The 16,376-nt window shown below is 41.3% G+C and overlaps 1 protein-coding gene across 1 annotated transcript in view; it reads left to right on the top strand.

The window, feature by feature from the left end:
- csmd3b (CUB and Sushi multiple domains 3b) overlaps nt 1-16,376 on the top strand; it is a 773,500-nt gene that overhangs the window by 501,728 nt on the left and 255,396 nt on the right. Inside the window, exon 10 of the mRNA XM_042331884.1 lies at nt 3,439-3,560. Within this exon, the coding sequence (XP_042187818.1) occupies nt 3,439-3,560 (122 nt within the window). The remainder of the gene's footprint in view (nt 1-3,438; nt 3,561-16,376) is intronic.

The following is a 16,376-nucleotide window of genomic DNA, read 5'->3' as shown; positions in this document are numbered from 1 at the left end:
GGATATTGCAGTGACTGTGTAATTTGTAGGCACATGGCTCTCAATGGTGTAACAATGTAAGGGGTAAAATTCCACCCGGATCTCAATTTACTCTATTGACTTAGCATGAAAAAGTGAGCAGAATTTGGTAAACTCTTTGAATACAGTCTCAATCTTGAAACTATTTTTCTGCAAATTTCTTTTAAGAACTACAGAAAAGTGGACTCAAAGTTGAGATTTATTTCAATCATTTGCACAATCTGAAAGGCTACATCAATAGTGGGAGATGGAATATCTCCCATCGTGTGACACTGTGCACAGAAGGTTGCCCCTGAATGCCAGTGGGAGGAAGGATTGACCTATATTGTGCATGTTAGGATTTAGACTGACACTGGCACTTTGAACATAGCTTTGTTGTTTAAATTTTGGTTAGATAACGTTTTAGACCAAACAGTAAAAAATATAGAAAGTTTGTGTGCTCACGAGGTGAGAGTTTTGTTTTATTTGTGAAGTTGTCTGAAAAGCAGAAATATATGACCATCACGCTAAAATGCACACATTGATTTCCCATGGGATGAACAACAAAATCCACAGTGCTTGTTGAGCATAAATGTGGTCAAATGTTCTATTGTAATATTGGCAAATCAAAAATCATCAAAGTTGAACCATCTATAGATAGACTCTTTGCTGGTCTGACTCATTCCTGTCTCCCAAAATCCTGCATGCTTTTCGCCTTAAACCAACTGTTGTATAATTTAATCCTTTGGATGAAACATGAAGAGCATAAGAATTTGCTCAGTAAAAGAAGACCAAGTTCGAGCTACTTCACTTTCCACCATCCTGGCAATCGCTTGACATGTCATGTCCCAAACTATATACTGTATCCTGAGATATTATCTTCAAGCAGAAGTCTATCTAATTTGTTCTTAAAACAAACAACACTTTCTGCTTCCATCATCTCCCTGGGGAGTCTGTTCCATAAATTTACTACTCACTCACTGAAGTAGTGTTTCCACAGATTAGTTGTGAATTTACCCCTCTTCAATCGCAGGCATATCCTCTGGTTGGACTGTTCAGTAGAAGATAAAATAGCTTATCATGGTCTACATTATCTAGTCCCTTCAGAATCTTAAAGACCATAATCATATCGCCCATCAACCTTCTCTTCTCCAGCGTTAACATGCCCAGTTTATCTAATCACTCCTCATAGTCCATAGTCCATCACCAACTGGCTCCTCCGCCCACCCTCTCATGTCTCATCCTCACCTCCAAAGTCAACTGCGAGGCGATGCTGAACTTCCTCAAAACCGAAGTCAAAGGGATCTGCTCAGCTGCCTCTGCCCTTCCATCCGCCACCCCCTCCCATCTCCTAGTCATACCCCGGCCCCTAACCATCCCTTCCTCCACATCTTTGAATCTGTCTCCCACTCCTCCCTGACCACCACTGTAACCTGCAAGAAACCGACTACCTGCTCTTTCAAACCCATCTCTACGCCTCTCCTTGCCTCCCAGCTCCACCTCCTTGCCCCTCTACTCACAGACATCATAAACCTCTCCCTGCCCACTGGTACCATTCCCACCCCTTTAAAAATGTCCCTTATCACTCCTATCCTTAAACCCCCCCCCCCCCCCCCCGGACCCATTCCTGCTCTCAAACTACCACTCCATCTCCAACCTCCCTTTCCTCTCCAAGATCCTGGAACGAGTCATTGCTTCCCAGCTTCCTTCCTCTCCCGCCACTCCCTTCACAAACCCCTCGAATTAGGTTTCTCTGCCACCCACTGCGCAGAAACAGCCATTTGTCAAAGTGACAAATGACGTTCTGTCCATATGCGACCAGGACTCCCTCTACCTCCTCCTTGACCTTTCTGCTGCCTTCAAAACTGTTGACCACTCTACCCTCATCCACTGCCTCTCCTCTCACCTCAACCTTCACGGTTCTGTCCTTGAATGATTCAGATCATAACTCTCACACCGTCTCCATTTCACCACCACAAATGGTTTCGCCTCTAGCCCCCACATCATCTCGTGCAGCATTCCTCAGGGCTCTGTCCTTGGTCCCCTCCTCTTCAGTATCCATATGCTCCCTCTTGGTGGCATCATCCGCAGACATGGGATCAACTCCAAATGTATGCGGATGACATCCAACTGTACCTGTCTGCTTCCACCCTTGACTGCAGAACCTCTGCTGTCCTGACAGATTGTCTGTCAGTTATCAAGTCCTGGATGAGAGCTAACAATCTTCAGTTGAACATCATCAAAACTCTTGATTGGCTCCCATCAGCGCCTCCGCACCTCAGGCGCTGATAGCATCATCATTCATGGATGCAATTCTATCTTACCAAGCCAGTCCGAAACCTTGGCATCTTGTTTCAAGCTCAACTGTCCTGTCTACCCCACATGCATGCCAGACCCGCTCTGTCTTCCCCCACCTCTGCAAAATCGCCCTGCTCCGCCACTGTCTCACACCACAGGCCACCAAAACCACCTTCATTAGTTTTGTGTTATCAGTAAATTCAGCCACTGTGCTTGTGACTCCTTGCTCCAAATCATTTATGAAATTATTAAGTAAAAGACGTCCAAAAACAGATCCCTGTGGAATTCCACTGGTAACATTCTCCCAGCCTGATGACATTCCCTGTACCACCACCTTCTGGATTCTATCAGTCAGCCAATTATGTATCCATTGCAAGATACTTCCATTAAACCGAGGTGCTGCCTTTCTGATCAGGTGTCTGTTAATGATCCCACCATACAACTCAAAAAGAGAAGGGAGTTTTCCCAGTGTCTTAACCAACAATCCATCAGGTAAAAAATATGTATCATTTCATGGGTATTTGTCGGACTTTTGTGAGCTGCTGCGTTCACCTGTAAAATACTCAGTTACTATACTTTACATTAAATTCTGTGAAGCACTTTGAGACATCCTCGTGATGTGAAAAACTGCATATCAAATTCAAGAATTATGATTATTATTAATGATCAGAATTTGTTTTCAAAAATTCTGAAATTTAGTCTTGATTCGGAAGAGTTCTTAAAAAACCCTGGGAAGAACTAGTTTCCAAATATAAGAATTCTACAAAATTCTGCACAATCTTTTAAAATCTTGAATAATTTGGGGCCTTTGATTTCAGTTTGATTGCTGTGACTTGCATTTTTTTTAATGAATCAACTGAAGACATAGTAATAATAATTCTTGCATTTGATATAACTCCTTATCATGTCTTCGAGACATCCCAAAGTATTCGGTGTTATGGTGTCATGATGGTAAAAGAACAATCTACGTACTGAACTCACAGGTGGAAATTGAGGTCATGTTACGTTTCTGTTAACTCTGCAAAATCTGACACAAATAAATAAAAATCAAACTTCTCTTGATAGAAATTACTATTTTTATTGGTGGTTATTGTTCCTTCTGCTGTCAGTGCCGTACTTAAGGTTGTTGTTTTTCTCTTACAGTAAAAACCTGTGGGATTAATCTCCAAGGTCCAACTGGTAGCTTTGTGTCTCCCAACTTCCCCTTTCAATACGACAGCAATGCTCAATGCGTTTGGATAATTACAGCAACAAGCCGTAATAAGGTAAGTAAAATTCCAAAACGACATCTGTGGCTTTGCACGTCAATAAAATGAGTAATGTCAAATGCTTTCATTTTTGTAATCCAAGCATTACTCAACATCAATGTACTCTGTCAAATGACTCTGCCTAATCTGTACATGTGATACACATCGCAATGTGGATACACATATTTTGAATTATAAATGTTACAAACCACAGACATGCATTCAAGCCTGGATGCCTTCCAGGTGGTCACTGTCATCTTTTAAGATGTTATTTTACTAATTTAGCTGTGTTGTGATATGCAGAAAGTAAACTTTATCCAGGCATTGTGAGTTTATTAGATTATCTTGGAGTCCTGGAGTTCAATGGTTAGAATACTCGCCTCACAAGTGAGAAGACCTGGGTTTGATTTCAGGCAGGGAGAAACATTGGGCAATATTCCATATTCCACTCGCCTCTGTTTACCTTGCATTGAGTAGGAACCTGGGTGTTAGTTGATTGGCAGATCGTTTTTTTTGAGGTTAGTAATTCCTTCAAAATAAACAAAAAATTATCTGGTCACTCAATCCACGACTGTTTGTGGAACACTGCTATGCTCAATTGACTGCCACGTTTTGCCCACAAAATATTCACTTTATTTTCACTTTACAGTATACACTGTGATGCGCTTTGAGATGTCTCAAAGACATGATAATGTGCTGTATCAAATGCAAGGATAATTATTATTATTATTTATCAAGGAAAGCGGTAACATTCCCAAGACTATTTTAACTCTTAAACACAGTTACTGAGGAAGCTCCGGATAATTTGTCTGATCCTGTCAATTCATTTCTCTTGTAACCTTTGGATGATATAGTGAGCCTTCATGATATTTATTGTATCCAATCTTTGAAAAGGTAGTGCAAATTTTCAAACCTCATGTTGCCATCCAGAGTGCATGATTACTCAGAGACAAAGAGGTTGAAATGATGCTTTGAATGACATAACGGCTGGAAAACAGTGTCAGCCTGGCTCAGTGGTAGCACTTTCGTCACTGATTCAGAAGGTTGTGAGTTGAAGCTCCATCTCAGAACTTGGAATCACACACCAGTGCAGTCCTGGGGATGCATTGCATTGATGGATGTGTCAACCTTTGAATCAGACATTAAACCTTGGTCCTATCTGACTGATCAGGTGGGTGTTAAAGAAGGCATTGCACTAATTAAAAAGAGAAAGGAGGTTATCTGTGTGTCCTGGCCAACAAATTTCCAAAATAAAATAGGTCACTCAGTGTTTGTAGGACAATGCCATGTGCCAACTATGTGCCAATATGTGCCATATTTTGCCAAAAAATACAGTCAATCCACTTTACAGAATACCCTGTGAAGCGCATTGAGGTAAGTTGACGATGAAATAAGGCTCCATATCAACTGTAAGGATTATTATTGTAATAGAAAGCTGTTGTGATGGAAAATGTTTTGACTGAAGGAAAATCTGTGTACAAAACCAGTCAGTACTTCTGCATTCATTTATTTTGTGTTGTGAGCAATGTTGTGTTCAAATCCAAATGACCTGGACCCGATTCCAACTTACAACCCTCTGAGCAAATCCAGTGACTGGATCTCCTCTCCGTCCTGACTGGATGTCGCATTTCCAGTTTCTCTGCTTTTCTTTGAAAGGGCATATCGGTCTCTGATCTACTGATCCCAGCCAACAGAAGGCCGAAACATAGTTATCCTGACAGTGGCACCCCCGGCACGAATGAATCATGGGAAGGTATCCCTACACATCCAGTCCTCAAAGGGAGGGTAATGGCAGGCACACAGCCCAAAGTGTAACTTATAACAACAGATACTACACTTGATCTGAACCTAAAGGTTGGATGCTTCTGCATTCACATTGCGTGTCTGCAGAAAAGCAGCCTGCTTCCTGCAATAAAACTTGCTGACGTCTGGGTGATGAAGTTGCTGCCAATGTCACTTCCTGGCCCCTGTGAGTACCCAGCAGGTATGAGATGAGGTGACAGCTGCAGTTTTTTTTAGGGTATAAAAAGCTTGCTGGTTTTTGATTAGCCAATCGATGTTCCATACATCTTAGATTTTTCGGTTTGGTTAGGTAAGTGTCAGGGTTCACCCCTTAATCATGATAAAATGATTAATGAACCCATATTTGTAAAGAAGCATGCTATAATTGGGTTCCACTGTGTGTATTTGATTTGCCTATACCTATGTTACGTATGTGAATTGGGAACTGGCTTGTTACTTATACCAACCATTGATGAGACTAGAGTTTCCCACACTGACATTTGTTCAGTCAAATGAAACAAACAGAGGTACACTGCAGTCAATCCCACATGAAGTAAATGGATAACATTGCTAAAACAGGATGTGTAAGATTTGCTGAAGCAGCTGGAGCTCAAATGTTTCTCCCAGGAAGAATGGAACGCTATAATTTGTCAGCATTAAGAGGTTCTGTTGTAATCCATGTTCTCCTGATCATAACCATGAAGAAAAATTGGGAGTTTTACCCTTGAAGAATTTCACACATAGGCAGGGTAATTTTCACTGTAGCACTGTTTCTTGATGCTTGACAAAAGGCTGATTGCATAGTGTTTGTCTTTTGAGGGTATATATAATAATACTGAAGTGTTTTCACTGAGTTTCAGAATACTTTGGAGGAGTCTAGTTCCATTTGGTACAATTCTGTGAAATTGAAAGAAGAACTTTAGGATCATTTTAAAACTTTTCATAGCAGTTCATAAATATTTATCATCCAGTGCAGTGGTTGTGTTTGTTGGGAAGCATGTAGCTATTTTGCACACATCAAAGTACCCAAAACAGTCATAAGGTGAATAATCCATTTATCTGGAGAACTGTTGACTAGGACACTGGGAGAAACTCTCTTCAGTTTCAGAATAAACAACAGCAACAAATTGTATTTGGATAGGAGCTTTCACATTGGGAAGACTTCCCAAGACACTGGACAGTCAACGGTTTGCACATGAGCTTGTGGTTGGATGATCTTATAATAAAACATTTAAAGTGCACCCATTTATTGAGCAGTTTCTACTGTCAAATTGTAAAGTCTTTTACAGCAGTCTCAACACCAAAAGATAATGCAAGAAGTAAGTTTTCAACAACAACAATAACAACATGCATTTATATTGCGCCCCTCACGTAGGGTAGGCATCCTAGAGTGCTTTCCATGATAGTTAGCCAGAATAACATTTGTAGTTCACAGGAATATGTAAATTTCCAGAAATTAGAGAAATTGCCGTGTTTCCCTTAAAATAAATCAAATTAGCCTATGTGCAACATTGCATGGGGATTTCAAATTCAAGTTAGATATTCATTTCAAACCTTTCAGATTAAGAGTAGTGTACAGAAAGCACATGGAACCATGTTAATTTCCTTTGAATCATGTGGCAGTAAAATGTGGCCTCACATTTCCAGTCTAATCTAGGATTTTCCTATCAGAAAGGAGCTGTCCACAGAGGACACTTTCCTGTCAAATGTAATCAGTGAGTGGCAATGGATTGATCCTTAAATTACTCTTGTGACACATGCTTAGGGAATTAAGGATGATAAAAAAAAACTTTGGGATGCTAGGAGATAGACTGATTGTGACAGAAAAACACAATCAAGGGAAAAGGGTGGGAAGGCCATTTTCTTTGCATTAAAATGTCAATTGCTGGTTTAGGAATTGAGTTAATTCAGATATGATTTTAATTTATTTATCAATAATTTTTGCATTTTATGGAGTGCCTTTCATGTCAGGAGAATGTCTTACAGTGCTTCCCAAGATATACTGTAAAGTCTAGTGTCTGGATTTTGTATCCATCTGCACACTCCTGAATCCTACCACCAGCCATGAAGTAAGTAATTGCAATTTAATGAATTTAATGTAATTCATTAATTCACCTAGAAATTACATTGTCACTACACTTTAAAGACAGAGAAAGAGGGGTCAAGGCGGACAGATTCAGGTAGAGAGTTTTAGAGGTTAGGGGATTAGTGGCAGAAGGCACAGCCAACGATGGTGATGCAGAGGGGTTGGGAAACAGCAGCAGGGGTATCTCAACTGAGCAAAGGGGAAAGGCAGAGGAATGCGTTACAAGCAGATCAGACAGGTAGGGAGATGCTAGATCATGTTAAAACAATCCCCCTGGCCAATAATCCCCATCCCCCCCAAAAAAAATATTGGGCATTTATTTCATGGCTATTTGTGGGACATTTGCTGACTTCAAATTACCTGCTGCAATTGCCTACATATAAACACGCACTACACGTAAAAAAAAATATTAGTGATTGGTGCGGATGGCAAGGTATTTTTTTATTAGCCCAATTGATGCAACGTAGAGTGGAAAGTGAATTGTGCTAAGTGCTGTGTGGAGTTCTGTAGCTCAGTTCTGTGCGAGCACTCGCCTCGCAAGCAAGCGACCTGGGTTCGATTCCCAGCAGGGCGAAACGTTGGACAAGTTTCCTTACTCCACATGCCTCTGTTTGCCTAGCAGTAAGTAGGAACCCGGTTGTTAGTCAATTCTCGGATCGCTTTTCCGGGGGTAATAATTCCTTCAAAAAAGTGGTCAATCAATCCATGACTGCTTGTGGGACACTGCTGTGCGTAATTGTCTGTTGCATTTTGCTCACAAAATAAATAGTCAATTCACTTTACAGTATATTCTGTGAAGCGCTTTGACATCTTTGACTTGATAACGCACTCTATCAAATGCTTGGATTATTATCACTATTAGATCAGTAAAAAGGAGTGAGTTGGCTTCGATTCCTGTACTGTAAACTCTGCAATATTAGTGAGACAGGGTCTTTACACAGAGGGCTGTGAAAATGTGCACTGGAGGCCAAAACAAACTGGGTTGTTTAAAAGGCAAACAGACCAGACATACAGACTTGGGAAATTAAGATATTTAGGGGTATAGAGAAAAGTCAAAGTAGAAAGATCTGCTGCGATGTAATACAATGCAATTTACACTTAACCTTTGGAGCAGATTCAATGGCTGAATGGCCTTCCCCTGTTCTCTCAGTGGTTTGCATGGCATGAACTAACTCTCAAGCAGGCTCAGGAATGCAAAATACCGAACAGATTGCTCCTGTATTTCATGAAACACAAGTTTTGCATTTTTATCTGTGGTATAACCTAACCAGTTCTGTGGTGGGATTTTATTTTTAAAAAAAGGACTGGGGAGATAGGATTTTGTCTTGTTGGTTTGTGACTGTGTTTGGTGGGAGACTGAATAACCTCCAGATGTTTTTTCCCTTTATACACTGGAGTGTTGTATCCAAGGAGAAGCAAAAATTGTAATGTTATTATGTTTTCTTTGGAAATGATGCGAAGATCCTATAAAGTGTTTTTTTTAATAAAAGCTACATTGTAAATAATCCTTTGATGTTCTTTAGTGGCCCTCTGACCAGGAGAGGTTGCTGTCTCTTTTTAAGTGATTTCTTTCCGACTTAATTATTTTTCTACAATCAACCATTATTCTCCAGAAAAAGGATGTATAAATAGAAACTATATTATATGTAAATATATGAATAATTTAAGAATCTGGTCATTTTCACTTTTTTTTAAAAGAATTACAGAAAGATTTGGAGAACTGGGTTTTCATCCACTGTCTTTTGTCATAGGCAAAAGTGTTACTAACTTAGCCAGGATGATGCCTTATGGAACTGAATTATTTGGGTGAAGCTTGTAAGATGTGATAATTATCACTGATAATATTACGGTCCTTCAGCCTCTCAGCCCCGAGGCTCTGGAACTCCATCCCCCAGTGCCTTCGCCTTGCTTCCTCCCTTTCCTCCTTCAAGGCCGGTCTCAAGACCTTTCTCTTTGACCGTGCCTTCAGCTCCCCTCTCGACTCTCTACCCCTCCTCGCTCCCTCCCTTCCCTCCCCTCACCCTGACCATTTCCCCTCTGCTCGGGTCCTGACCCAACTGTACAGCGCCTTGGGACGTCCTCCCGACGTGAAAGGCGCTCAATAAATGGAATCTTGTTGTTGTTGTTGTTAATGCTCAGTCAAAGGTGTGCTTCTCCTACCACCTCCCCCATCCCCACCCCGCTCATACAAACACACACATATGGACACGTACTTCATCTGAACAGACTTCTCAACTCATCTCTCCCAAGCTGTAGACCACCCAGAACTCTGCAGCTCATGTCCTCTCCTGCACTATGCTCCGCAAGCCTTTCACCCCATATTTGCTCAGCATCATTGGCTCCCAATCCCCCAGCAAATGGAGTTCAGGATCCTCGTCCTCACTTTTAAAGCCCTCCATGGCCCTGCACCACTACCTCTGCGAACTTCTTAAACTCTACTCATCTGCCTGCTCCATTTGTTGTGGTTCTTGTATGAATTGAAATCATGGACTTTTAAATATATTTTAAAAATTAATCTTTGCATTTGATATAATGCTTTTACACGTCTTCTAGACGTCTCAAAGTGCTGCACAGCATAGACTGTAAAGTGGATTGACTGTATATTTGTGGGTGAAACATGGCAGCCGATTGCGCACAGCAGTGTCCCACAAACAGTGGTGGATTGAAGTGAACAATTTTATTATTGTTTTTATTTGAAGGATTATAATCAGGCGTGTGGATACAGGAAACTTGCCCAAGGTTTCGCCCTGCCAGGAAGCAAAGCCAGGTCTCTCACTTGCAAGGCGAGTGCTCTAACCACTGAGCTACAGGACTCCTAAACTTATCCCAAATATACAGAGAATACTTGTATTCAAGCTGGTTCCATCTGTCAAAATGGGTTGTTTGACTACATTTCCAAAAGAGCAGTATGAGAGTTAAAAGTGCCACAACACTGTGGTGTAAATGAATGAAAATGTACATTCTTTATATAGTATAAATGCCTTTGATTTATTATACATGTCACTAAAAAGATAAACTAATGATTTATTGGACATTTCAAGAAATAATGCAGAGTAGCAGGTTTGACAACTTTTCTGATCAACCCCTTGCCTCTTTCTTTTTCCAATTACCTCCCATTCTTCTCTGCTGAAACTGAAGTTTTTTTCTGGGTTTATGGTTTCATTGATGCCAGTTGTGAATATGTGAGCTCATTCAATCACTGCCAATGAACAATAATAATCCTTGCATTTAATATAGACCCTTTCATATCGGGAGAATGTGTCAAAATGGTTCACAGGATTTACTGCAAGGTGTAGTTTTCAGTAGCTGCACATACTCCACACAGAGTAGTGCTCCAAGATTCTATCCCGCATGAAGGGTGCTATATAAATGTAAATGTTTTTGTTGTTGTAGTGACTGAGTATTGTGTAGGTGAATACGTAGCTAATTTTGTGCCCAGCAATGAACTACAAACAGCCAGGAAATGAAAGACCAATTTTACCAAGAGGATTATTGGCCAGGATACTGGGAGGAAATTTCCTTCTCTTTTCTACTAATGTCATGAATCTTTATCGTTCACCTGAGCAGGGAGACATGACCTTGTCACCTCCAACAAAGCAGTTCTTCGGCAGCACTGTATTGGAGTGTCAACCTAGAATGTGAGTTCAAGTTAAGGCATTGGGCATGGAATTCACAGGCTTCTGACTTAGAGATGAGCGTGCAATCAACTGAGTCAGGTTGACACCCTCTGAATGACTGTGGAGGCATGCATCACAGCCAAGCCTAATATTTTTCTCACACAATGTCCACACACAGGCACTTTCTAAAAAATGTGTTGGTGGATAGTGATCAGGTGTATCAGAACTTCCATTTATATAGTGCCTTTCACATAGGATAACATCTTGGAGTATTTTCCCAAGCTACAAGTAAGATCCTGAGCCCATTTATATAGTGCCTTTCACATAGGATAACATCTTGGAGCATTTTCCCAAGCTACAAGTAAGATCCTGAGCCCTTCCCCTTATACTAGGGCATTAAATCCAACTGCAGTACACTTAACCACTGTTCTGATTGAGATCACTTAACCCGGCCGAGGTTAGAATTCCTTATGTTCCTTATGGTTTAGTGTGGGCTTATTGTTTAAGCAGTGCCTCCACTCTATATGCTGTCAGAATAACAGAATTTACTTTACTGTTATTATCTCAATTTAACCAGACTACATTTTTAATTGGAAACAGAAATGACACAGTAGGAAAATTACCAAATCATACCTAATTTAGATAGAATCTTTAATCATTTATTATAAAATATGCTAACATCAATTTATTTAAAATGACGCCTGCTTCAAAATCTGCTTACAAACACAAATGGGATTTGTAACCTCTTCTGTCAGCCGTGTTCATTGCCTGATGTCATGCAGCATAGAGAATAAGATGGCCTGACTGACAGTAAATGATTTTCAGCTGTATGATTGCAGTGAAACATCAGCATTTGATTTTAATGTCTATTATCATTGAAAGCCTTCGGGGGAGGCGGGGTGGGTGGGAAGGAGAGGGAAAATGGAACATGATACTTTACTTCATTAAAAGCAAATCTGGCCTTTTACCTCTGGGATCTGAATTTGAATCCAGCCCAAACTAATAGAATTGTAGCCTCTTCGCGCTACCCCGCTCTCTAATAATAATAATAATAATCTTCGCACATGATATGGTGCCTTATCACATTGTTGAGACATCTCAAAGCACTTTGCAGAATATTCACTGTAAAATGAATTGACATTTTGTGGGCAAACTAGTTTTACTATCAGTGAAAGTAGATGAAGCTGAGCAAACTGAAGTAATTCTTTGCTAAATGGAGACTGACAGAGAGATGAATTATTATATTTTTTATTTAGGGAATTCTTGGCCAGGACATTGGGAGAAACTCTCTTGTTTCCCCCCTTCCCCATGTGGAGCTTTGGAGTATCAGTTGAGAAACTGAGTTTGCTGATGCCCAAAGCGAGTATGAACCAACAATCTTCTGATTCAGAGGTCTGAGTGCCACCGACTCACACTTACATTTTAGAAAATGTATTCGAAAGGAAGCCCTCCTGCCACATGGACTTTCATGTCATTCTCAAGAAGCTGCTTCACAGATTGATTGCGGCACAGTTTTGTTTTAATGGAGAATTTAGTTGCATTCTCCATGAGACATCCTCCAGACATGAAAAGTGTTATATATTTGTAAATTGTATCTATTGGATCTTAGTTATAATGATAATAATGTTTGCCTTTGATGTAGCACGTTTCACATCCCAGAGCCTTTCATAGAAATTACTGTAAAGTGGACTAACTGTTTTTATAGGCATTCGCTGTAGCCCAATTTACAATAGCAGTGTTCCACAAACAGTTATGAAATGAATAACCAATTTAATTTGGCGGATTGTTTGCCAGGAATACCAGCAGAAACTCCTTTCTCTTTTTGAGTAGTGCCATGGGATCTTTAACATTAACCTGAACAGGCAGTCAGGACCTCGATTTAACACCTAATCCAAAGGATGGCACCTCTAATAATGCAACCAACTCCCCCCATACCACATTGGAGTGTTAGCTGCCTTCGTTCCTCCAGGTTTGGCCTCCTCCTCGTCCCCTGAGTCCTCCGCTCCACGCTCGGCGGTCGTGCCTTCAGCCACTATGCCCTGAAGTTCTGGAACTCCCTTCCTCACTCCCTTCGTCTCGGTCCCTCCCTTCCAATTTTCAGGTCTCTGCTGAAGACTTTTCTTTTCGACCGGGCCTTTGGTCACCTTCCTCCCCCTCCCCCGGCTCGGTCCCGGGATCCGTTACTGTAAAGCGCTCTGAGACGCCGTCCAGGGTGGAGGGTGCTATATAAATCCAAGTTGTTGTTGCTGTAGCTTAGACTCAGTGAGTTTGAAACCTAACAAGCATCTTGAATCCAGAAGATTCTGACTCAGAGGTGAGAGCGCTACCAACTAGGCCACGACTGATTGTTCCCCTCCAAATGTTCATCTCTCAGTGGAGGACCACCTCTATTTCTGACACCAATCATAGTATAAGTGCCGATTGACAATTTTCACTGGGTACACACTCACTTAAGCCAGAGTTAATACAAAGACGTTTGTTGAACATTCTCATTGCTCAGGAAAATGGAAAGAATCTGCAAAAGTTACATCTTAAGAGGTGCAATTTGAATAATGGCAAGATGTGCAATTACTGCAATCTAAAAACCTGGTTCGACATTCCTATGAATCTCCTGTTTTATTGCCTGTGTAACCCGTAACTAATTTATGTGCTGAAAGATGAATCTGTCAGAAATTATGCTCTAAGTGTTCAGACTCCTCAACTGTTTGACAAGTACCATACATGCTTGGAAAGATGATTGGACATTTTTATAATGTCAATCTGGAAATTAAGGGGGTTATTTTCCACTTGTGGTAAAAGCAGAGGATTCTAAACTCAGTAAATTTCTCAGGAATCTTCTATTAACCAAAAGATGATGCGTTGCTTTAGTTCAGAAAAAAGAATGTGGAGAAAAAAATACAGCTAACATATTATGGACAAACAATGAACTGGCTGGATAACAAGGGCATTCTTCATGCCTTACAGGACTAAGCAGTCTGGTAAATTCAGAGCTCAAATCACATTTGTCATTGACCCAGCAGTTGGCCTTTTTTTAAGTATACATGAATTTGGCAATGTATCCACAAGGCACCTGTGCCATAAATGAACCCGTGTTACAACAGAGTTCTATGACAGAGTTCTATTGCCTATACAAATCCTCCCCGGAATACATCAATATATCAGAGTGCATATATACATAACTACTTGAAAGAAAAAGAAAGATTTCCTGAGATAGTACAGACTGCAGGCCCCAACATCGGAAACTAAAATCCCACATTAACAGGTTTCTTAATGCAGCAAAAGGGAGCTGGAACTAAAGCTCTCAATGTACCTAGACTGAGAGTGGGAAGGTAATTGTGAGATGTGTGGGGAAGAGCCTATTCTAAGGCTAAGCTGAAGGCAAGGAACAGCCTTGCAGCAGTGCCTTACATAAATAATCTCAATAGAAGTTAAATGGAGATAATCTGTTCCTCGGGACTTTATGCTACTAGGATTAGATGAAGTCACTGTGCGTAGAGAAATTTCATATAATCTAAGGAACTCAATATCTAAATCCCCCTTGGTGACATCATCCCCAGGCATGTATGCAGATGACACCCAACTCCATCACTCTTGACACTATCCTCGATTCCAGGATCACTGCTTTTCTGACTGATTGTCTGTCAAACAAGTTCTGAATGAGTTCTAACTTTCTATATACCCATGTCCTGTTGATATTGAGATGTAGAAAGATGACATTAAGATGCTTGATATCCTCACTGGCCTTAATCTACCCTACCTTTGTGACTTCCTGCAACCCTCCTGCCTGCACCCTCTCTCTGCTCAGCAAACAACTTCATATCCCTGTATGACCTGTAAAAACCCTCAAAACCTGCTTAAAGACCTTTTCCACCATTCTTTAGTCATCTTCTCTCCTCCCTTCCCCCACCCCCACTCAGGCTCCCAGTCAGATGAAAAGCACTATCTTTCTTCTACCTATACTACTAAAGACATCATTTCTGTGTGTCTGTCTGTGTGTCCCCTAAGAACTTAAGAACTGATTGATGTAGAGACATGATTTATACCTCACCAGAAAGGTCTTGCAGGGTAGAGTAGCATTTTTTTTTCCCCCTGGGAATCTCCTATCATTGATGAGCTATATTAAAAAAAAGCTCATCACACATGTATGGAAGTTACATTCACGCTGCAGTTACATCTGGTGGCCGCACCGACTCCCAGTGACGCTGTGGCATCATGGGTCACAGAGCACGCATGCAGCTCGCACTCAAGCAAAGCCAAGTGGCGGGAACAAGATGGTGATGGTGAGGTGGATGTTACCTCGAGGGGCGGCGATGCCAGCCGTTCAGCTGCTTTTCCTGCTGATCCTGGGCAGCACCATGTCGGAGTTGGGCCGGTGGCGGGTGATGGTTGGCTCCGTAAGGCCGTAGGGTTTTTAGGTTCCTCCGTCCCGCGGCCTAACAGCGACTTGCCAGGGAGGGTGAAGCCTGAGGCTCGCATTGAGGCCTCACCCTGGGCTGGGGTTTAGCCCCTCCCTCTCTGGGGTTGAGCCCCTCCCTCTTTGGGGTTGAGCCCCTCCCTCTCTGGGGTTGAGTCCCTCCCTCTCTGGGGTTGAGTCCCTCCCTCTCTGGGGTTGAGTCCCTCCCTCTCTGGGGTTGAGTCCCTCCCCCTCTCCCTAATCCATACTAATGAAGATGTAATGTCTCCTGTGTGTCTGTCTGTGTGTCATCCTACATTCCATATTGGATCCTTTGGTTGCAAGCGAAGCTGCAACGGGTGGGTACAGCTCGTGTAAATATAAATTGTAACTTGGTACTTGACAATTGGTACAGCGCCTGATTACATCATCGGTGGCATCTCAAAGTGCTTCATGGGATTTTACTTGAAATGTAGTGACTATGTGTCGGCCAACACAGCAGTCAATTTGTGTGCAACAATGTGTGTCATAAACAGTCATGAAGTGAACAACCAATTTTATTTGAGGAATTTTTGGCCAGAACACCAGGAGAAACTCCTTTGTTTTTTTGAATAGTGTAAAGGGATTTCTAACGTTCACCTAAGGACAGAAGAGAGGTTAATGCTTAATGTGGAGGATAGCAATAAAGTGTGGAACTAGATGGATAACTTTCTTCAAATAGAAAACAGATGGAACTTCTCAAGTTTGAAAAGAAAGATTACAACTCAACAATGAACCACAAGAGTCAGTCTTGGAACCTTTTTATTTTCTTATGTTAATGACTTGAAGAGGAGGTCCAAATAATGGTGAACAATGGAGTAAAATATAGATCTTATAGATAATGAGGGCAAAGGTGCCCTTAAATATGACAAGCATGTGAAAAACAATTAGTTGGAAACAAATCTCAAAAGAGGAAG

The sequence above is a fragment of the Callorhinchus milii genome, unplaced genomic scaffold, assembly GCF_018977255.1.
Source record: "Callorhinchus milii isolate IMCB2004 unplaced genomic scaffold, IMCB_Cmil_1.0 Scaffold2, whole genome shotgun sequence".
NCBI classification, from domain to species: Eukaryota; Metazoa; Chordata; class Chondrichthyes; order Chimaeriformes; family Callorhinchidae; genus Callorhinchus; species Callorhinchus milii.
Note: the sequence above shows the minus strand (reverse complement) of the source record. Positions and strands in the feature narration are given on the sequence as shown.